The sequence below is a fragment of the Zingiber officinale genome, chromosome 9B (assembly GCF_018446385.1).
Source record: "Zingiber officinale cultivar Zhangliang chromosome 9B, Zo_v1.1, whole genome shotgun sequence".
In the NCBI taxonomy this organism is placed as follows: domain Eukaryota; kingdom Viridiplantae; phylum Streptophyta; class Magnoliopsida; order Zingiberales; family Zingiberaceae; genus Zingiber; species Zingiber officinale.
Window position 1 is genome coordinate 64,466,977 of NC_056003.1, and position 23,446 is coordinate 64,490,422.

General features: G+C 36.8%; 2 protein-coding genes across 2 annotated transcripts in view; both read right to left on the reverse strand.

The window, feature by feature from the left end:
* Window positions 1-23,446, reverse strand: part of LOC122024892 (exportin-4-like) — a 98,823-nt gene that overhangs the window by 13,243 nt on the left and 62,134 nt on the right. The window contains exon 29 of the mRNA XM_042583619.1: window positions 777-890. Coding sequence (XP_042439553.1) covers window positions 777-890 — 114 coding nt within the window. The remainder of the gene's footprint in view (window positions 1-776; window positions 891-23,446) is intronic.
* On the reverse strand, window positions 1,253-22,962 carry LOC122024894. The gene is made up of 8 exons (XM_042583620.1): window positions 22,726-22,962; window positions 20,344-20,415; window positions 19,531-19,602; window positions 19,392-19,456; window positions 19,198-19,300; window positions 18,993-19,124; window positions 18,712-18,850; window positions 1,253-1,348 (listed from the first exon to the last, which is right to left on the reverse strand). The coding sequence occupies exons 1-8, from the start codon at window positions 22,918-22,920 to the stop codon at window positions 1,314-1,316; spliced, it is 813 nt and encodes a 270-aa protein (XP_042439554.1). The 5' UTR covers window positions 22,921-22,962; the 3' UTR covers window positions 1,253-1,313.

The following is a 23,446-nucleotide window of genomic DNA, read 5'->3' on the forward strand; positions in this document are numbered from 1 at the left end:
ATCCCATTAAGATTAGTACATTTTCTTTATTTAAAATATTTATCTCCATGTTTGTTGTTGAATTAAATCTATAAAAGAAGTCCAGAGTCCTTTATTTTAATTATCTTTTAATTAATACAATTTTCAATTTAACTTCTGAGGTTATTTCTTTCTTTGCTTCATTAACTTCGTCCAAGGGTTCTAGGTGGTTTAATTGTTCAATTTTGGTGTTGTGTCACCTATAATTTTTTATATTTAACTAACAAGAATTTCTACTTGGTCTCTTTATGTTAGAGTTCTTTTTGTGAGGTTGTTTGCCTTGATCATCGCATTGTCTATTTACTAAGTTTATGTTTTGGAAAGTAATCATATTCAATAAAACTTAACTGAAATTTAAGATAACAATGAATCAAGAGATCTTGTGGCAAAAAAAAGAAAAAGAAAAAATGAATCAAGAGATCTTGCACTTACTGCTATTAGTTCAACTACCAATTTTTAAAGACGCAACTCCAATTAAATTTAGTCAGACCATGTATTGAGTTCTACCATGTACAGGGTTCTAGACTAGGCAGCCCAGCCCCACTATCCATACGTTAGAGGAAGTATTAGAATACACTTAGAAAAAGGAATAACTTGTATACTTTCTGTATAAAATTTAATGATAAACTCTTGTCAAATTAAAGTTCATGACTCAGACAGGGCTTGCTTTTAGTATATAAATATGCATTGCATTACATTTTGAGGATGACTATGAAATTAGTAAATGAAGAACGTATTAACACAGGTAAGTAATATACCTGATTGTGAAAGCCAAAGTCAATTGTCCTGACTATATTACCAAAGGATTCATTGTTCAATTGTGCAACTTTCTCAGGGTAAACTTCCAGCAAGTGAGAGACCAATGTAAAATACTGCAGGCGTTGAGCAAAGTCAGTGACTATAACCTCCTGAAGAAATGACTACTTTTGATAAAGAAATCTTACATCACAACTGAGTTTAGGGTACTTCAAAAGCTCGAAAGATATGAGAGGGGTGACAATTTGAAGACCAACAAAGATGACCTGTTGAGTCATTGGCAAGATGATTTTCCCAAGTCAAGAACAAAGGGAAGATATAGCAGACTTACCTCAGCAATATCTGTTTTTCCCACCTCATTGGACTCTGATGAAAAATCCACCTGTGTGTAACAACTTAAACATTGGGTATTCTACAGAAATTCTACAGAAACCCATACTGTTTGCTAAACTAGAGATAAACATACCAAATCTTTTGAACAAATTTTTGTCAGAAGCAGAATCAAAGCACGCAAATCCTTGTATTTTTCAGCTTGTGCCTCACTCTGGAGGCTCCTTGACAGAGAGAGTGAGATCTGCAATTCCAGATGTTTACATGTAAGGCAAACAATTCTACTTCTCTCGAATATCTGTTATCACACTATCTAATTATTCTTCTGGAATTTCTAGAACCCAAAAGTGTAAAATGCATATATTGATTGCACTATGCCACTTGAATTACTGCATTTTTCATTAGTTTTATTATTAAAGCTTTTGATTCATTTCAAAGTGAATTCAGTGAAAAACTCCTACGAAGTGACCATAAAAGATAAAAAAAGATTAAATTCTTCAAAACAAGTCAATGTCAAAATTTACAACTGGAAAAAACATGGAATATAAATATTTTCCCATGGTTAGACATCCATTTACCAAATTGTTAAAAATATGGATCACTAGAAACTGTGAATAAATTCAAGATAATAGACTCAAACCAGTTTCAATTAAATCATTAGTCAAAAGAGCCGGTGAAAAGAACCGGCTGGCTATAAACTAACCCCATGATTTACCTCCCTTCACATAACCTGAAGATGGGGTAAGCATAATCACCTTTTGCTACAATTAGTGAAAAGAATCAGAAATTTGACAATAGTTGGCATTTGTTATTGTTGTATAAAATATGTGTGATCAAACAAAATAAATGAGCTCATAACTATATCCACTTGGATCAGATTCTCAGATTTATGGAAATGAAGAGAACAGAGACTGCTCATAAAATTAGATGTTCACAAATATAATTTTAATATTTACGAACAAGAGAAACAGCATAGAATGAATGTTAGAATATGTAAATATATAAAAGGGTATTTCTATAATTATGTGGTATACATCTTTCTTATAAAAAACCTAACTCATGGTATCCAATACACGAGGTTTGTTTTCCTTTTAACATGGTATCAGAGCCAAGTTAAAGCAAACCCTAATTTCCTAAGAAAACCCTAATTTTTCTACGTCATCCTCCCCATCCCCATTCCCGCGTCTGCGGCGCTGCTCCATCGCGCGGACCGGCAGGCGTTGTGTCCTCCCCTTCACCCAAGTCGCTCCTCTGCATCCTTGGGGTCAAACCGCGTCTACGCAACCTGCTTTGCCTCGTGCTTCTCGTCGCCCTCTTCCTCCTCGGAGGCTTCGTCTCCAGGGATTCCTCATGCTCCTCCTTGCTTACAAGGCCATCGTCAAGGGGTACAAGGCAACAAAGCGCTTCGTCCCCGTGGGATTAAACCCGAAGCTTCCGTCCGCGGCAAGGGCTAACCTCGAGGCTTGCCTCGGCGCCACCAGTTTACTCAAGGACACCAGATCCCTGCCCATCGGATTAGGGTTCATTCTCGCATCTCTTGTCCTCGTCCGATCGCAGTCCCTCAAACCCGTATCCATTGCCATCAAGCTCGCCGACAACGAGCGCTAATCGCCAGCGCTGCTTCTTCGTCAACACAAGCGAACCGATCGTCCTCAGCCTTTCTTCGTAGTTCTTTCCAAACTGATCAATGGCTACATTCGGCGTCCCAAAGCCGGATATCTCAATCTTTACCAACCACATCACTACACCCCTTTCTTCCGAGCAGTTGGATGGTAAGAATTACGTCTCTTGGGCCTCTCACATTGAGCTTTAGCTTGTTGGACAGGGTTATGAGACACATCTCACTCAAACTGAGAAGATGTTCAAGTCGTCGATCGTCCTCTATGGAAGAAGGTTGACGCTCAATTGTGTTGTATTATCCGAGCCAGCCATCCATCCATCTCCTAGGAATGTCTTCCGTACTCACAAAACCTGCAAAGCTGTTTAGACACAGGCTCTACAACTCTTTACAAACACCTCTCAGCGAATTTGTGAAGATCTCATGACCATCCTCAGTGTCCATCAGATTAAGGATTCAATGTCAACTTATCTGGGTTCGGTCTCTAGCCTTCTTTGTGACTTCAATGAACTGCTACCGCCTACGGCCACTCCTGTTGAAGAGCTTGAAAATCGGAAGAAATTTTTTTTGTCTCTGGCTTTGTATGGTCTGCCCATAGATTATTCTCATGTTCGTGATCACATCCTAGGCAGCCACACAGAAGCTACGATAGACAATACCTAGGCGACTCTCCTCCGTGTCCCGGCCAAAGTCACGATGTCTCCTTCCGTTCCTCAGCTTTTGTCTCTCGACACAACAACAGACCTCCACATCACAAGGATAGCAAAGGACATCCTTGGTGTGGTCATTGCCACCGACCGGGACACACGATTGATAAGTGTTGGAGTCTACATGGTCGGCCTCCTCGCGCTGCTCAGATCGTTCAAAGTTCTATTGCTTCTTCAGCTTCTGCTTCATAGTTAACACCGGAGCCGACCCCCACTACCTTCCTATAATGAATTTCTAAAATGGTTTGAGGATCGTCAGGCTTCTAATTCCACTGCTACCATTGCACACACTGGTAATGTTGGTGTGGTTAGCACTAACGATCTAACTCAAGTTTTGATGAATGACAAAATAGGTTAAGTTAGTTTCGTTGTTATTTAACACTCTGATCGAGTGTACAGGAGAAGCCTAGACAGGTCGACGGGCTGACCTGATGTTTGACACGAAGCCCAGCTAGGTCGACGGGCCGACCGAATAGCTAGCACGAAGTCTAAACGGGTCAATGGGATGACCAGACGTTTGGCACGAAGTCTAGCTAGGTCGACGGGCTGACCTGGTAGCTGGCATGAAGTCCAGACAGGTCAACGAGCTGACCGGACGTCTGACAGATAAGTGAAGATAAGTCACTGGAGGAGAGTGACTGTGAGGACGTGTTCGCGGGAAGGGAACATTAGGTGTCGATCCAACTTAGATCTATTTCGGAAATCTAAGTTGAGATCGTGACTAGATTCCGGTCTCGAGGAAACGGTCTGCTTATCTATAAATTATGCTAACATTCTATTTTACAGGATATAACTTATACTTGCCTCGGACTAATATTTTCTTGCAGGAAGGAGTTTTGCTGGAAAACATGGGTCCGGGCGCCCGGAAGCAAGTTTTATCCCCAAACGAGCCTCGCCACGTGGAGCGTTAGCTTGGCTACGTCACATTCAGGCTGCCCTGAAGGGATCCGGGTGCCCCGAACCTCTTATATAAGGAAGGTGAACGCTGAAGTAAAGATACAACTCACGATCTACGCTTCTGTGCTCTTGCGACGCTTCTCCGACAAAGTGCTACTGTTTCCTCTTTTTCTAATTATTGTCGGTATTATTTCCTTAATAGCATTTGGACTCAAATTTGTAATATTTTACGAATTGCTAGTGGATTGCCCAACGAAAGCACTCAATGAGCGAGCCTTGAAATAGGAGTCGACATAGGTTCCGAATCAAGTAAAAGATTGCTTGTGTTTGCATTGTTGTGTTTTCACTGTTTCCGCTGCGTACTTTACGATAATTTTTAAATCGCTATTCACCCCCTCCCCCTCTAGTGAATTCTCGATCCAACAAGTGGTATCAGAGCAGGTACCGCTCTAATTTGGTGCAACCACCAATAGACAGGGATGAAATTCCTTTCTATTTTTTTTGTTCATTCTTTTTCTTTTTTTTTAGTTTTTCGTAATATTCCAAACTGGTATTGTTACTTTTTTGGAAATTTTTTCCATTGCAATTTAATCTAAGTTGGTGCATCACCAATTCAGTTGATCTCCTTTATTTTATTCCACACTGCTAATCCAAGACCAAGTCTTGGGACCCCTCGTCTATTTATTTAATTGTGTGTAGGTTAAAAAATGTCTCAAGTTGAAGGGTTCAGCATAGTACGTCCTCCCCTATTCAACGGGGATGATTTCCTGTACTGGAAGAAGCGGATAGAGGTCTACCTGAAGACAGATTTCGACCAATGGTTCAGCGTCACCAGAGGCTACAAGGTGTCGGTCGACAACTCCGGAATTCCACTGGACCAGAACAGTGGACTCCCGACATGAAGAAAAAATCGTCAACAGACTTCAAAGCACTCAACACGCTACAATGCGGACTGATGAAGGAAGAGTTGAACCGGGTAGGACCGCATCAAAACGCTAAAGAATTATGGGACAAGCTGATCGAACTACACGAAGGAACAAGCGACGCCAAGGTAACGAAACGTGACCTTCTTTTAAACAGATTATTTAATATTAAAATGCAGGAAGGAGAAACGACGAGTCAGCTTCACGCGAGGATCAAAGACATCCTCAACGGACTTCACGCGATAGGTCATCAAATGAAGAATTGCGATCTAATCAGGTATGCGTTAAACGCTTTTTCGCGTAATACTTTGTGGGCATCTATCGTGGATGCCTACAAAATTTCAAAAAATTTATCTAAGTTAAAATTAGACGAATTATTTTGTGAATTAGAATTACACGAGCAAACTAACGTCGGAACCGAGAAAGGTATTGCCTTATTTGTAGGTTCCTCTAAGGAAAGAACGAAGACCAAGTCTGAACATGAAGATGAGTCTGACCAGGATTCTGAAGACGAAGAATACCTAGTAAACTTGATAAAGAAAATGTTCACCAGGAGGAAGAAGACCTTCAACAAAAAGGCTCTGCAGAAGATCAACTCCCCAATCGAACCAAGGAATGTGACCTGTTTCGGGTGCAACAAGAAGGGCCACTATAAGAACGAGTGCCCGAGATTGAAAAGCGACAAGACGAAGATAACCAAAAAGAAGGCTCTTAAAGCAACGTGGGACGACTCGTCCTCAGAAGAATCGGAGGCCGAAGACCAAAAGCACCAGAGTCACCTCGCAATGATGGCCCTCGAAGCAGAGTCAGAGGACGAATCGGAAGACGGGTCCGAACCCGAATCGAGCCATGAGTCCGTACTCATTTCCGAAGGTCCCGAAGAGGTATACTTTAATTTGAATAGAAAGTTCTTTAAAATTATTGCATGTTTAAATAGGAAATTAATTACAATAGAAAATGAAAACAAATTGTTTCTTGAGGAGAATCAAAACCTCAAGGAACAATCACAAATCCAAATCCAACTCAAGACCTAACACTTGAGGAAAATTCATCAGTAAAAATATAAATTAATAAATTAAAAGATCTCTTAGAAAAATTTACAACAAGATCTAAGAATTTAGATCTAATTTTAAATAATCAAAAAGCAATTTACAACAAAACCGGACTTGGCTACAAGTCAAGTTCAAATAAAACATTTAAATCGTTAATAACCCAACACAAACAATCAAGTAAAGCTTGGGTTCCGAAAGCGTGCTTAACCACGCAAGTAGGACCTAACCAATATTACATACCCAAAGAAAAAATATATTATGTAAAATCAAATAAATCAAATCAAAAACCAAAATACAAACCTAGACCAACAAATTCAAAATCTAAATATTTTAAAACCCCTCAAAACTTAGAAATATCATCAAATCAATTATAACTATAAAAAGAACAGACATAAACCAAAAAATAAAAATAAAAAATAAAAGTCAATAATTCAGGGGAGGCTCCAGAATAGCTGGCACCTCCAAAAATAATCTACCCGACAAGGTAACCAAACTAACCTACCCGACAGGGTAATTAGGACTAGTTAAAAAGGGGCAACAGTTTAACTTGATCTACGGTACTGGTAAAGTTTTGGATGATAGTACGTTAGGGAAACTATGTCTATGCATGTCTAGGAAGATATGGTTTCGACCTGGTGCATTTGGCTTAGTGGAACTAACCGAAGCTACCCTTTACTGATCTTAACCAGTTAGAGCAAGGTTTTGTATTAAATTCAATGGATAGGACTATTTGGAAAACCTCGAAAGCATGGTTACTCTAATGATGCCCAAGTGACCCACCATAGCCTAGAAGTTTATCCAAAAAATGTCTATTGGTTGAACCCAGAGCTAAACCTGAATCTAACACAAAGTTAAACCAAACCTTAAAACTGAACCTAATTCATCTCAAAAAATTATAGAACTCCCTGACTGAAAACATAGATTGGGTGAGATAACTATGGACATAAATTAAATTAAAAAGTAAATTAAATTAAATTAAAATGTTAAAAATAAAAAAAATTTAAAAATTATTTTAAAAACTTTAAAAATCATTTTTAAAAAAATCTTTTAAAAACTTTAAAAAATTATTTTAAAAATTCTTTTCAAAACTTTAAAAATCATTTTAAAAAAATCTTTTAAAAACTTTAAAAAATTATTTTCAAAACTCTTTTTAAAACTTTAAAAAATTATTTTAAAAATTCTTTTATAAACTTTAAAAAATTATTTTCAAAAATTCTTTTAAAAACTTTAAAAATCATTTTAAAAAAAATCGTTTAAAACTTTAAAAATTATTTTTAAAATCATTTTAAAAACTTTAAAAATTCATTTAAAAACTTTAAAAAATTATTTTAAAAGATTCTTTTTAAAACTTTAAAAAATTATTTTAAAAACTTAAAAAAATTATTTTAAAAACTTTAAAAATTATTTTGAAAATTCTTTTAAAAACTTAAAAAAATTATTTTAAAAATTCTTCTAAAAAACTTTAAAAAATTATGTTAAAAACCTTAAAAAAATTATTTTAAAAATTCTTTTAAAAACTTTAAAAATTCTTTTAAAAAAATCTTTTTAAGATTTTAAAAAATTCTTTTAAAAACCTTAAAAAAATTAAAAACTTTAAAAATTCTTTTAAAAATTCTTCTAAAAATATAATTTTAAAAATTCTTTTAAAATCTTTTAAAAACTTTAAAAATTATTTTAAAAATTCTTTTAAAAACTTTAAAAAATCTTTTAAAAACTTTAAAAATTCTTTTAAAAACCTTAAAAAATCTTTTAAAAACTTTAAAAATTATTTTAAAAACTTTAAAAATTATTTTAAAAACTTTAAAAAATCTTTTAAAAATTTTAAAAATTCTTTTAAAAACTTTTAAAAATTATTTAAAAATTCTTTTAAAAAATTTAAAAATTATTTAAAATTTCTTTTTAAAAATCTTTAAAAAATTATTTTAAATTTTTTTAAAAATTCTTTTAAAAAAAATTAAATAAAATAAAAATTGATAATAATAATAATGATAATTATTTTACTATCATTCTTACCTAAACAAAGTTGGAATCAAAACATAGGCTAACCGTCAACCCCTACTTATTGTAAGAAACCAAGTGGATCTTAGACAGTGGTTGCTCCAAACATATGACTGGAGATCACACCAAATTCACCCAACTTACCTACAAAAGTTTAGGAACTGTTGCCTTTGGTAACAATGGCAAACTCAAGGTAATTGGTATAGGTAATATTGAGCTTAAAATTGACTTCATTATTACAAATGTTTTACTTGTTGAAAATTTCAAGTATAATCTCAGTATTAGTCAATTGTGTGACACCAGATATAAGGTTAGGTTTTTGTTTTCAGAATGTCTAATCAAGCACCTAGATAATCCTACGATAAGTCTAAAAGGGTTTAGAAAAGATAACATCTATGCGATTAACTTAACAATTAAGTGTTATTTAACACGAGAAGAAGAAACTTAGTTATGGCATAGAAGAATATCACACGCTAATTTCAGAAATATAAATAAATTAAATGGATTAGTTAGAGGTTTACCAAAATTACCTAACTTAGACTCAACAATATGTAATGCTTGCCAACAAGTAAACAAACAAAATCTACTCACAAATCAACTAATTAAACTCAAACCAACTCAATACTAGAACTTCTACATTTAGACCTATTTGACTCCCATGGGGTCAAATCAATAAATGGAAATTTATATATTGTCTAGTGATAATAGATGATTATTCTAGATTTACTTAGGTCAAATTCTTAAAAAAATAAAGATGAAACTTTTGAAATTTTTACAAACTTTTGTAAACAAGTTGAAAATGAAAAAGACCTTAAAATTAAAAGAATTAGAAGTGACAATGGAGGAGAATTTAAAAATCATAAGTTTGATAAATTTTGTTTCGAAAACGGATATCATCACGAATTCTCGTGTCCTAAAACTCCCCAACAAAACGGAGTTGTAGAAAGAAAAAATAGAACTCTACTTGAGGTCTCTAGGACTATGTTGAATGAATACAATCTACCTAAGTATTTTTTAGACAGAAGCTGTCAGTATAGCTTGCTATGTACAAAATAGAACAATACTAAATAAAACACAGAATAAAACCTTTTTCGAAATTTATTATAATAAACAACCCAATATAAAGTATTTTAAAATATTTTGGTGCCCAACCTTTATCTTAAACACAAGAGAACATTTAGGAAAATTCACTTCTAAAGTAGAAGATAGAATCTTTGTAGGATACTCCCTAAACAGTAGAGGGTACAAAATATATAATAAGGTTACACTAAGAATTGAAGAAACTACTAATGTAAAATTTGAGGAATCCAAACAAAACCTAGAACGAATTTATTCAAGAAAATAATAATCAAGAAAGAACCAATGATCACAAAGAAGAAGAACCTTTAGAAAATCAACCGCCTAGAACTATAAGAGTCAACCCAAATCATCCAATTGATCAAATAATTGGTGATCCAGACTTAAGGGTTCAGACTAGGTCATCTTTAGAAACCTAAGTCAAATTTCTCTGATTTTAAAAACTGAACCCAAAACCGTAGCTGAATCATTACTTGACCGGGTCATAGCTATGCAAGAGGAAATAGCTCAATTTGAGCATAATGAAGTTTGGGAGTTAGTACCACCACCAAAAAATAAGAAAATAATAGAAATAAATGGGTATTTAGAAATAAATTAAGTGAAACTGGGAAAATTACTAGAAATAAAGCTAGGCTAGTCGCTAAGGGGTTTAGTCAAGTTGAAGGGCTTGACTATGATGAAACTTATGCTCCATTAAGTGAAGTCTGACGACCCTTAAACCATTTCAGAAAGTCATTATAGGAAGGTTGTGGGGTTGGATCCGGTGGCGGCTGCACAGTGAAAGCCGAAGAAGCGACAGAACTCTGAACGACCTGAGCAGCGCGAGGAGATTGACCATGTAGACTACAACACTTAACAATTGTGTGTCCTGGTCGGTGGCGGTGATCACACCAAGGACGTCCTTTGCCACCCTTACGAGGTTGAGGTTTGTTGTTGTTTCGAGAGACCAAAGCTGACGAGTCACTAGGAACGGAAGGAGGCAACGTCAAGACTTTAGTAGGGACACGAAGGAGAGTCGTTGAGGTACTGTCTATCGTAGCTTCTATGGGGCTGCCCAGGATCTAATCATGAACATGAGAATATTCCGAGGGCGGACCATATAAAGCCAGAGACATAAAAAACTTCTTCCGATTTTCAAGCTCTGCGACAGGAGTGGCCGCAGGTGGAAGTAGTTCATTGAAGTCACAAAGAAGGCTAGAGACCGAACCCAGATAAGTTGACATTGAATCCTTAATTTGATGGGCACTGAGGATGGTCATAAGATCTTCACAAACTTGATAGAGTCGCCGAGAGGTGTTTGTAAAGAGTTGTTGAGCCTGTGTCCAAACATTTTTACAGGTTTTGTGAGTGCGGAAGACATCCCTAAGAGATGGATGGATGGTGGCTCGGATAATGCAACACAACTAGACGTCAACCTTTCTCCACAAAGGATGATTGGCAACTTGGACATCCTCTTCAGTTTGAGAGAGATGTGTCTCATAACCCTGTCCAACAAGCCAAATCTCAATGTGAGAGGACCAAGAGGAGTAGTTCTTACCATCCAACTGCTCGGAGGAGAGTGGTGCAATGATGTGGTTGGTAAAGATTGAAATATCCGACTTTGGAGTGCTGGAGGTAGCCATTGATCAGCTCGGTGAAAGAGGAGCAGCAACTTGACTCTTGGCGACGTCGCAGCACCTCGGAGATAGGCACGGAGTTTCTCTCCGTCGTCGGACTGCAGGAGAATTAAGGGTTTGTTGCGGCGCTGGAAAATTTAGGGTTTGCTGCGACGGCGCTAGAAAATTTAGGGTTTGCTGTGACGCAAGGATGCTGCGATGTAAGGATATTCCACGCAAAAGGAAGAGCAGCGACGGCTTGTGCTCAGGATCGGGAAAGAGATGCCTCTACTGGCGCACAAGGAATGGAGATGGCGGCTTGTGCTCGCGGGCGACGCGAGAGGGAGAAGCAAGCGACGTGCGAGGGAGAAGCAGCGGCTTGTGCTCGCGGGCAACGCAAGAGAGAGAAGCAGGCGGCGCGCGAGGGAGAAGCAGCGGCTTGTGCTCGTGGGCGACGCGAGAGGGAGCGGCTTTCTCGAGGCCGAGGAGCAGATCCTAGTTGCGAAGGTCGATGTCGACATCAACGGCGACCATGGAGAAACCAAAGTGGGTGACACGAGAGGGAGAAGAGGGATCGAGAGAGATTTTCTCCCGTCACTAATGGCGGCAAGAATTGGTGGCAGCGGCGGAAAAAATAGGATTTGGCTCTGATACCATGTTAAGAGAAAACCGTGTATTAGATACCACGGAGTTATTAACTTATATAAAAAAGGATATACAACATAATTACAATAATACCCCTAGTTATTATGTTTACAATATTCTAACAGGGATAAAGCTTGTTTGTTTGTGTTCATGTTTGATATGCTTTGCAGCCTCACTAACACCATCATTGATACAATGATTAAAGTCTAATCATAAAGTCGGCTAAACCATGACTTTCAAGCTTCCCTTACACACTCCATACCTAATTTTATTATCATCATACCTATCCAATTTCTTGTCAAGCCATCAAGAAGCTACCTTCCTTGCACCAAGAAATTCTCCCTAATTTCCATTTCAATATATGCCTTGTTCTCCAGTCAATTTATTATCTTCCTCTCCTCACCTTTGTGATACATGAATAAAAGCTATAATTTGATCATTATCGATTTTGTTTAATATTTTCACCCGTGTTGAGCAAAGACTACATTTGATTTCATATGACATGGTTGGCGTTTGCAATTTACTTTGTGTTGCCCAATTTCATGTTCCAGTATCTAGCAAAATGAAAATTTTCAACTGGCACATGAAAAGGCTAAAAATTTCATATCATATGAAAAGTACTCTTTTGGAAAGGAGATCAAGTTGACAACTTTAATCTAGAGCATTACCTACCAAACTTGCATCTACTGCACTATTGATGTACCTTCTCAAACAAGATGTGTATCTTCATCAAATGTCACAATGAGCTTGTTTTTTTCTATTCGTACAACTTCGTAACTTGTCTAACAAGTCAGGCATCCAATGATATCAGTGATGTAGCATAGCGCTTGTTGAAAAATAATTTATTCTCAACAAATTTAGTCACTAGTTAAGCCATACTATTAGACTATATACGGGTGTAAGTAGTCTATGTGTATTGCAAAGAGTGCTCTAATACCTCCAAATAAATATACACATTGAAAACATTGATTTGTAACAATAATCATAGAAATACAAAATTATAAAACTCTCATAATTATATTAGGCCATCTATTATAAAAACTAAAGAGCTTCATTAAAATCACTGGGGTACTTAGAGAGAGAAACTCTCCCTTCTCTCTAGAATTTCTAGAGAGAAGTGGATTGGAGATTGGCGATCTACCGGTGTCCCTCTCCGGCAACCCGTGTGAGTGTTCTTGTTCCATTCCCACGCCCCCTCTTGACACGGCAGTGGTGGTGCTTTCTCTGGAGTTGGTGGTGTTTTATGGTGAAGGCGGTGGCCTTAGTTGGAGGAGAAGTTGTTGGTCGGTTGTGAAGGTGCAGGCTGCTGTGTTTCTAGTTTCCTGGTGCAAACAGGCTGCTGTGGTTCTGTTCTCAAGCTTTTCCGGCGATCGCCGGAGCCCTTCCTGGCCTAGGGTAGAGGGGGCTGGTTCACAACAGGACAAAGGAGTTGGTGGTGGGCTGAATCTGCAGAGACAGTGGCAGGAGGGAACAAGACACCAAACAGGCTGCCATTCCCCTTTTTGGTGGCTGCAGGCTGCTTCCCGAACTGTACAGATTGTCTTTTTGTACCAAAATAGCAAGGAGGATGCAAGGGGCTGCTGCTGCCAGGGCCCAACCCCAATCTCCATCTTTTATTGGTCCTCGAGAAGCTGGAAATTTGCAAGACGGGGCACAAGAGGCTGCTGTGTTTCCAGAGGGCATGTCTGTTATGGAAAATGCTGATGTGGCTGCTGACCAAGCACGCGACGCCATGGGGGGCAATGAGGATACTCCATCTGCAGAGGTGGAAGGGCAAGGGGAGACTGTGGATGGTGATCAAAATCGGGAAGAGGCTGCTGATCAGAATCAAGGAGCTGGATCAACTGAATGTCCAGCAACAGATGGTTCTTTTGGTGGGGAAGGGGATCGGGAACATTGGAGGTCTGGGCTGGTCTTTTTAAAGATAATAGGAAGGTGAAGATGACAACACATCTACATCGGCACAAGGCCACAGGGGGTGAGAATACAATTTGGTTATCACGACATTAAAATGGTAGAGAACTGCAAGCGGTGGCTCATGGATGGAGGGTTCCTTATAATTTTTTCATGCACAAGAGCGGTTGAATAATTTACAGATTTGATACGATTGCGGATTGGGAGAATGTGTTGCTTGGAGGGCCTTATTTTGCCTTTGGAATTCCGTTATTCTTGAAGCACATGCCTAGTTGTTTTCTCTGAGGATGGGAGATTCATTCCGGCCTCCGGATTGTTGGACGCAAAGGTACTTAGTATGATTGGCTTTGAGGTGGGCAGGCCGTTGTACACAGACAAGTTGACGTGTACTCGAGAGAGGTTGACCTTTGCTCACTTCTTGGTGGAGATCTCAATAATTGAAGAAAGAATCAAGAGGGTACCAATTACACTACCAACTCGGGCTCAGCTTGATCCGGAGATATTATGAGGTTATGCCATATTTCTGTGAGGAATGTCGAAGAATTGGACATTGGACAACAAATTGTAGGGGGGATACACAACAAACGTAGCCAGCCTGAAAATACAGCGCGTAGATGCTCCCAATCTGCGAGAGGTAGACGTTGTTCAAGGTATGGATGGTGTCCAAGAGCCCCTCCACAAGCAAGGGTGAAGCAACAAATGAAGAAGCTCTAGCAAATGAACTTGCCACAGTAGAGGTGGTGGATTCGGTGGCAGTGGAACACCCAACTGATCCTGGCTAGTTTGAAGGACAACTGGATATTTCCCAATTATATTCAGAAGAGGAGCAACAAGGGGGGGAGCAACGCACCACTAGCTCAGCCTTAGCAAGGTAAGGCTGGAAGTTCGGTGGGCAAAGACGATTAATCCGGAAGTGCCCAGAATCAAGGCTCTCGGCAGGTACCTGTGTAGCAGAATCCTACTATGCAGCTTTCTTCTAGCTCTGCTACATCTAGACGATCTCAACCCTCAACATCAACCACAAGCAATGAGGCAGTAGAAGTTGCTGGAAATATTCAATATAGCAGGCGATTGCGGGCGCAAGCAATCCGAACAAATGCTCAATAAAGGCCATTGCTAGGAACATAAGGTACTTCCATAAGTCTCTTAAACATGGGTGGGGTGGTCAACACCTCCTCAAGCATAAAAATCTACAAGTATTAACACTTCTAGAAACTGAACTCAATGAGGTCACCCTTGATCCAATTCTAAGACGTATGGGATACTGCAAATAATTTCAGTTATTCTAACTGTGGACGTATACTGCTTCTTTGGGATGTACAGCAAGTTGACATGGACATTATTATGGTAATAGACTAGTTCATACAGTGTTCTAAATGGCAGTCGAGGCGACCGCCTAGGCAAGAGGCGGGCATCAACCGTACCGTCTCAGACCGAGGAGGTGCTTTAGGCGGTAACTCACCTTCTTCTACCACTGCCGCGCTTGGAACCACCATTGTCGCCGCCGGTTCACCACTGCGACAAGTCTAAACACATAAGCTTGGGTTCGACAACGACGACTCCAGACGCGTCGCCCGAGCCCTATTATGCATTCGGACGCATCGTGCAAGCCCGGGCGCCCGAGCTCGGCGATAGGCACGACGCATGGCCCGAGCTCAGCGACGGGCCTGAAGGCGTCTCCTCGGCCCGGCAATGGACCCGAAGGTGTCTCCTTGACCCAACGACAAGCTCGTACGTGTTGCCCAGACCGACGACAAGCCCGGACACGTTGTCCAAACCCATCGATGCGTCCGAACTCATCGTGCGGTCCCAACAATACGTCAAGCTCATCGCCTGACCGAAACAAAGTACGCAGGTAGGGTTAAATTAATTTTAAATCAGATTTTTAGTAAGTGTTTTTTTAATTTTTGATCTTTTATTTAATTATTGAAGGTTAATGGCGGAAAATGAGAAACAACAAGAGGTGAAATTGAAGCGAAAGTCTAATGATATTGTTTGGGATTATGGAGTGTTGTATTGCAAAGAAAAAAAAGATTAAATCACATGCAAATTGTGTAAAAGGATTATTAAGGGAGGAGTTTATCAGATGAAGCATCATATTGCAGGTATTATAGAACAAGTTGAAGCATGCACTAAAGCATCCGATGAAGACAAAAAAAAAAAGTGTAAAAGCTTATCTTGAAAATAGCAAGAATAAGAAGCAAGAAAGGGTGGAAGAACTAAAAGACGAAAGGATGGAAATAAATATAGGTGTTGATTTAGAGGATGAAGATTGTCAAGTGGAGGAAGATTCTTCTAAAAAAAAGTCAAAGCACCTCGGGTCTATTGGTAAGTGGGCATCCGTAATCAATCCAACAAAGGCAAGATAACAAAACATTAATGATGCATTGAAGTTAAACTTTACAAATGATGTGCATGAGTACTTTGCAAGATGGATTTATGAGACAAGGACTCCTTTTCATGCAATTGACAATCAAAGTTTTAGATAATTTGTAGAGGCGGTTGGTCAATTCAGTCCGGGCTATAAACCTTCAAGTCAATATCCTCTAAAAGAGCCACTTTTGAAATAAGTTAAGAGAACCAAATTATCTTTGAAAAAATATGAAGAAGAGTGGATAAAAAATAGATGTTCAATCATGAACAGATCAAAAGAGAAGCATTATGAATTTATGTATTAATTGCAAACTAGGCACTTCATTTCTTGGTTCTATTGAAGAATCCATGGAGGCACACACCGGGGCTTACATCTTTAAGTTTGTGAAAAAATACATTAATGAAATTGGCCATCAATATGTTGTTCAAGTAGCGACAAACAATATGGCAGCTACGAAGTTGTTAAAGGTTACACAACCTCAAATTTTCTAGACCTCGTGCGACTCATACAATCAACCTCATGCTTGAAGCAATTGGAAAGCTACTCAAGTTTAGAGGAATAGTTGAGAAAGCAAAGGTCCTAACAATATTCATTTATGCACATCATAGAACTTTGGCTATTATGAGAAAATATAATAAGAAGAGGGATATTGTGAGGCCTGAGTGACTAGATTTTCTATTTTACTTTTGACCTTAGAAAGTTTTATAAGAAAGATCAATTGAGACTTATGTTTATATCCGAGGAATGTAGCAACACAAAATTAAAGAGAAGTGTGAAGGGGAAAGTGGCGGCGGCGACAGTAACAAGTATCTCTTTTTGGAATGGTGTTTCTTTGGCTTTGAATATTTTCATCCCTTTAGTGAAAGTTTTACGCCTTGTTGACGGTGACAAAAAGCCCTAGTGGCCTTTTTATTTGGTGCACTTAAATAAGCCAAGTAGAGATTAGAAAGACTTTCAAAAAAGAAGAAAATGTCACCCCTATTTTAAAGATTATTGATGAGAAGTCTAAAGGTAGACTTGATAGTCCTTTGCATTATGTCACTTGTTGAATCCGATTTTTTTTACTTCAAAAATCCAAGCATATAAAATGACATCAATGTTATGAATGAGTTCTTGAATTACATTGAGAGAATTTTTCCTACCGACGAGGAAATTCACTATTTCTAATGATGAATTGTTGAAGCATAAGACTAAATTCGGAAACTTTGGAAGAAAATGACGGTAGCGGCATATGAGAAGGTGGATGTGTACATGACTTTGATCCGCATACATCTCTTTAGTCTTTCCTTTATTTCTATTCACTAACATGCATGTCGTTTTTACCTATTTTTGGATTTATTATTTTTTTGTCTCTTTACTTGTTTATGTTGGATGGTGGTCCAATTATGGTGGTGACACTCCAAACTTATAAAAAATGACAATGAGATTTCTCTATTTGACAAGTAGTTTATCAGGGTGTGAAAGAAATTAGAGCCAATTTGAAGGGGTAAGTAGTAATTCATGAATTATGTTATCTATTCTTTCTTTTTATTAATTTTTAATAATTTTCTAATTTTTTAGATACATACTTAGAAGAGGAATAAACTCGAGACATCAAGATTGAATGATATTGTATATGTCAAATTCAACGCCAATCTTATGAAGAAGAAAAGTAAAAGAGAAATAGGCAAATATTTGCTTCTATCCTCTCAAGCTAGTAAAGCTCAAGATTAGCTTGTTGACGGTGGAGATGAAGATGAAGTCGAGCCACGTTCAGGACTTACTTGGAGAATGGTGGCGGAGGCCTCGGGAGCGGATGAAGTGCTATAACCGAGGAGGAGCACAAGGAACATCTCCATTAGAAAACTTAATGAGGATTTAGATACATCGAAGGAGAAAAATGAAGAAGATGTTGATTTTGAGTCTGATGATGAGAGGATTATGGATGTAGTTGATGGTGCATGTGTAGATGATTTAGAAAATTAGTTATATTGAGTCTAATACGTGTTGGCTTGTTGTCATGTTGGGTTGAAACTTTAAAGTTTAAACTTAGACTTTTGGTATAAGAAACGATATTACTTTTTAGTATTAATATGCTGATCAATTTTTATTACTTATCTTGTTAGTTGCATTTATATATTTATTTGTACCTTATATAAATTGTATTGTATTGGATCAAACTTATTTATGCATAAAAAAATTCAACCGCCTAGGCGGCCAAGGCGATAGGCGGTCCTGTCAACCACCTACCATCATTTACAACACTGCCTTTTTCTAAAAAAAAATAAAGAGTTTCATTAAATAATCTAATGGTTTTAATTCATTTCAATAATTAAATAGCTATGTTGCTTTTTGTAAAATATTAAAATTAAGAGGTATATAACATAAAAATAAATTTATTGGTATTATTTAAATTTACTAGTTAATATGTATGTAAATAATATGATGATATATTTTTACAATTTACTAATATAAATATTGAAATGATACTTTTAAGCCCATTATATAGGAAACTAAGATAACTCATATTGAATTCTCACAACAAATGTAGTGATGATATGTCTCAATTTAATACAAGATTCAAACTCCAACTAAATATGCCAATGAAATTTCATGTAGGTCCCAATTTAATTAATGAGATCAGAAGGTGATATCACTAGGAATTTGATGTTCCACCTTCCAAACACCCCAAAAGGAATTTTATATATATATTCTACACTTTTGCACCAGAAAAATATTTACAAATGCCCAATATATGTGTATTGATTGTGTGAAGGTAGCAAGATATACCCATTCTAAGCAATTGGGGAACAGAGACATTACCTTACCCATATTATGAGAAGAATACACTTGAAGCAATTGCAAGCAAAAGTCAATCAAAATTGAAGTTTCCTTCGCATTGAGAAATGCTACTTCTCCCTCGACGAAGTCAACAACAAATTTAAGTATCAGGTACACAACTGTGGACTAAAAAAGAACACCAGTTATCGAAGTGATTAAGGAAGCCAAGACATCTGGCAGTTTCAAGTAGATCTTCATTGATAAAGTGAAATCTGATTCATGTGCCTAAGTTTGAATATTGTGATGGAAACCATACCAAGATGCATACCTGATTTTTGTATAACTCAAGAAGAGTTAATAAAGAACTCATAACAGCACAACCCATCTCAAATATGGATTTTTGAGTTCGGGGTTGGGTGGCTCTGGATGCTCCTCTTAGTCGTTCCAACAAGCAACTAACCTGTAATAAATATTTTAGTTGCTTCAACACAAATTTTCATCAATAGTGGAAGAATTGTAAGTTATTACATTACCATATACATAGCATCTGCTTGTTGAGAAACAACTTTCGCATCATTCCGAGTGGAAATATCTACAAGATATATTGTCATAGGTCCCATTAGATCTCTCACATACCTGCAATGATCAAAGTCAAATGTTAAGCATGGGTTATTTGAGCAGATTTCCATAGTGGGATAACAAAGATCAACTGTGTAAATTGCATTACTGATTGGAAGATTCTTGATCCTTAAAACTGGAAGCAGCACAAACTAGTGTCTCTGCAAGAGCTCGCTGCAAAGTAAGATTACAACTTTATTATGACACAAGAAGGTATATCAAAATATTCATGAGAGTGCAACACCAACCTGCAAACGAGCATTGATGGAGAATAACGTCCTCTCATTTGTGAAGGCCCTTGCAAGTTCATTCCATGATTCCTGCAAGAATTTTCAAAGGTGATATGCAGTTGTGCAGCTAATACATGACAGAAAAAAAGAAACCACATTCTCAAGAAGCTTAGGTTTAAGTTTTACACAGCCTAACATATGCAAGTATCGTTATCTTTCATTGGTAGGCTTAAATCTATCTCTGTACTTAAGCTACATACAGCTAGTATTTATTTGGAAGTGTAATTCATAAAGTTACAACAATAAAAACAAGATACTAAAGAATATTAGTATGCTAGGAACAAGTGTATCAATACAAATGAGGTAATCCAAAATGTATTTTAGTATAAATGCAATAATTAGATAAAATGGATGTATAGATGATACATGATCTTGTGATAAAAACCTACATTTTATGAATGGATTTAAAAAATAGGCATTCCTCGTAATAGATGTACAAGATGTTGAATACTTTCTGATATCACACTAGATTTCAGATGGTAATATGTATATGCTCCAAGTTGAAGTAATAACTGAAAGAATCACAGCCATTTTTCCTGTTTATGTTTCTGAATAAAACCTAAAAACATGCAAGCATATTTAACAGTTCTAAATCAAGAAGGGATAATATTTCTAGAAGTTCATCATTAATGGCATTGGAAAAAAATACACACTGAGATAAGAATTAATACCAATTATTGACAACTAAATCTATCAACTTCAACTGGTACAATACGCACGTGACAACTTTGTTTATAAACCTAATAAATCTACAAAGAAGCTAGCTCTTACCAATGCAACAAGGTGAACACAAACATGTCTCCAACGAACAAGAGCTACAAGTAATTTCCGACATGTCAATTCCTGACAAAGATTTTGCATAAGTAGTCATTTAACACAAAAATAAACTTCTTCCACACACACACACACACACACAAAGCAAGATGATTACTTGAAATGAGAAAAGGCAAGTCATTTTGAAAAGCACTTCTTAGATAAGTATGAACAAACATTTCAAGCCTGGATAATACATAACTCATAATTTACTCGTCGAAATGTCCTCTTCAAAGAAACCATCAAACTCAGTATCCCCTCAGCTGTTTGATCTGCTCAGATATTAATGTCTCCTATCATGAAACTACATACAGACATTATCCAGGATGGCAATATATTCTATATTTAATCTGAGTAGTTCAAAATGATTATCTGCAATTAGGTAAATCTTTTGAATTGTTATAAATTTAGACTTAAAATTTCATTTATGATTGGATGGATTGTTTAGGCTCAGATTGTGTATTCTAGGCAACTAATAGAAGAGGTAATAATGTTGAGCAAGTCAAGACAACCAAAGGCAATATGAGATGTATCAAAGATGATGCCTTTTCCTTTCCATGTGATTAATCATGATTCAATTACTTTCTCAATTGATCTATTGTAAAAATGGATATTTTTGAGGTTTGTGATTGATGGATAGTGAGGAACAGCAACCTGTTTGAGTCAGTCATGACTATTGCTAGGTTTCGGTGATTCAGTTTTAGAATAGGAACATAATTGGAAGTAGCCATAGGATCCATGATCCCTGTTCATGATCTGAAGGTTTGTTGTTAGTTTGGTATTGTGGAATTGTGTTTTAGAAGTTATTGATTTGTGATTTTGAGGTAAAACATCAGTTGATTATTTTGGTAAGTGTCTTTGCATATGACAATGTGTTTGAAGTGGAGATGTGAGTAATATATGGTGTATGAGAATAACAAATGAGAATGATGCTACTATTTAGGTTGGTCATTCAGAAATTTGAAATGAGAGGAGTTGGGCATAATGTTGGTCATTGATTGAGCTAAATAGTATGGTGATTCATCAGCTTATATCGAGACTGTAATTTGGTGTTGATTCCTGTTCAATTTTGTATTGCCTGGATTTAAATGATCTGTGGCAATTCTTGTTGGATTTATAGTTTGTCATCAAGTTTTTTCTGCCATGGTCTTGGATTGAACATTACTGATCAGAACACTGAAAATTTTCTTTGGTTCCTGAATAGATTATTGAGCTAGTCAAGAGTTAAAACTAGTGAAGAGTAAAGTGAGAAGATCATGAGTTATTTTGACTGATCCTAATGAGTCAGTTATCTAATATGTTGATGTGGTAGAACAACTCATGATGCATATAATTGGGTTGATATCCTATATTGGTTGACTGAATTTGATGGACAATGTCAATCTCAATCCATCATTGGACATGGTTTGATTCATTGGCAATATGATAGTTTTCTGTTGGGTTACTCTGTTTACATTCAGAATGGATGTTTCATCAGGTTTGGTACTTTATTTTATGATTTAATAGACATGTATTTTACATTAGCTTGGTCTTAGTTTATATTTTGTTTGGTGTTGTGCACGTGGATCAAGATGGTTGGTGTATTGATCATAGTTTTCCAAATCGCCCAATCTGAATTCAGATCAGCCATGTCAGATCAAGATCACAGACACAATCTAATTTTGTCTGAGAAGTCCAATCTCCAATACCAAAGAGATTATTTAATGCAAAATCATATAGAATTCAAAAATATGATGAAGCAATAGGTATATATTGTGTAGGTCATGTTTGAAATCTCACATTTCAATAAGTTATCAAAACTCGATGCTACTCATACAAGTAATCTCATTTGTGTCAATCATATCAAAAAATATTGTGTCATACTGCCCTTTTACATACTATAACACATCAAGATTAATTTGTCCTTGGCACTGTATGTCGAAACATTGGATCAATACCGTGACAATATCGTTTCAGTCAAAGAGCAAAACCTCCATGTATCAGGATTTTTAACCTTGTTGTAGGTGCAAGATAAAGAAATTATTGAGAGAGACAACAAGCATATATGTTGGAAATGTAGGAATATTTTCATTATTCTGCTATTCTCTGTAACATCATTCAATTGTTGAAATTTACACTTGCATTATATTTAAAGAGCTCTAGGTAATTAACGATTATTAGATGCCACTAGAAAGCAATTTCTTATTCATACTCCTAAAGATAAGCAACAATCATACTTTAGTGCCCAAGAGATTGAAAGTGAATTATACAGTGTCTTTTGGAAGATGTTCCCTTAACATGAAAGTAAGACGTGATGGAAATTAACAAGAAGAAAAAAAATAGAGATGTTGAAGAGCTTACATGAAGCTCATTCTCGCCGGGAAAAGATGCAAGTGTTGTTATGGAAGTACGAACAATGATGTCAAGTATCAGTTCTCCTTGTTTATTTTGTCCAGCAAAATTCATCAAAATCTTTTTCGAAGACTGAAAAACTTGGTTCAGCTCTTCATCATGACCAGATGGTCTTAGTTGTCCTTTTGAAGCATCAACCGGCATCAAGTATGTATCAACCCATCTGGCAAGGAACCATATTACTGCCTGTGAATAGTTGCAAACAAAACAAACATCAGCACATTCCACAAAGATGGCAGAACAATGAACACTGCACTACCATACAATAGTTTAGCAAACCTTGTTCCAAACAAATTAAAATAATATAACATAACATAAAAATTAAATCCTAAATCAACATTATATGGATAACAGCACAAATAATTGAGAAATTAAGTCATAAAACTAATGAATTCGCAACAACAACAGCCAAGTCATTATCCTACTAAATGGGATAGGTTATAGTAATATGTTCATCTATATAGAACTAATGAACTAGCAATAAATAAAAAGTTGATGATCGGTAATACAATCTTCTTGAGTTCCCTCAAAAAAAACCTCAAGTTGTTCCAATGAATCAAGAGATCTTGCACTTACTGCTATTAGTTCAACTACCAATTTTTAAAGACGCAACTCCAATTAAATTTAGTCAGACCATGTATTGAGTTCTACCATGTACGGGGTTCTAGAC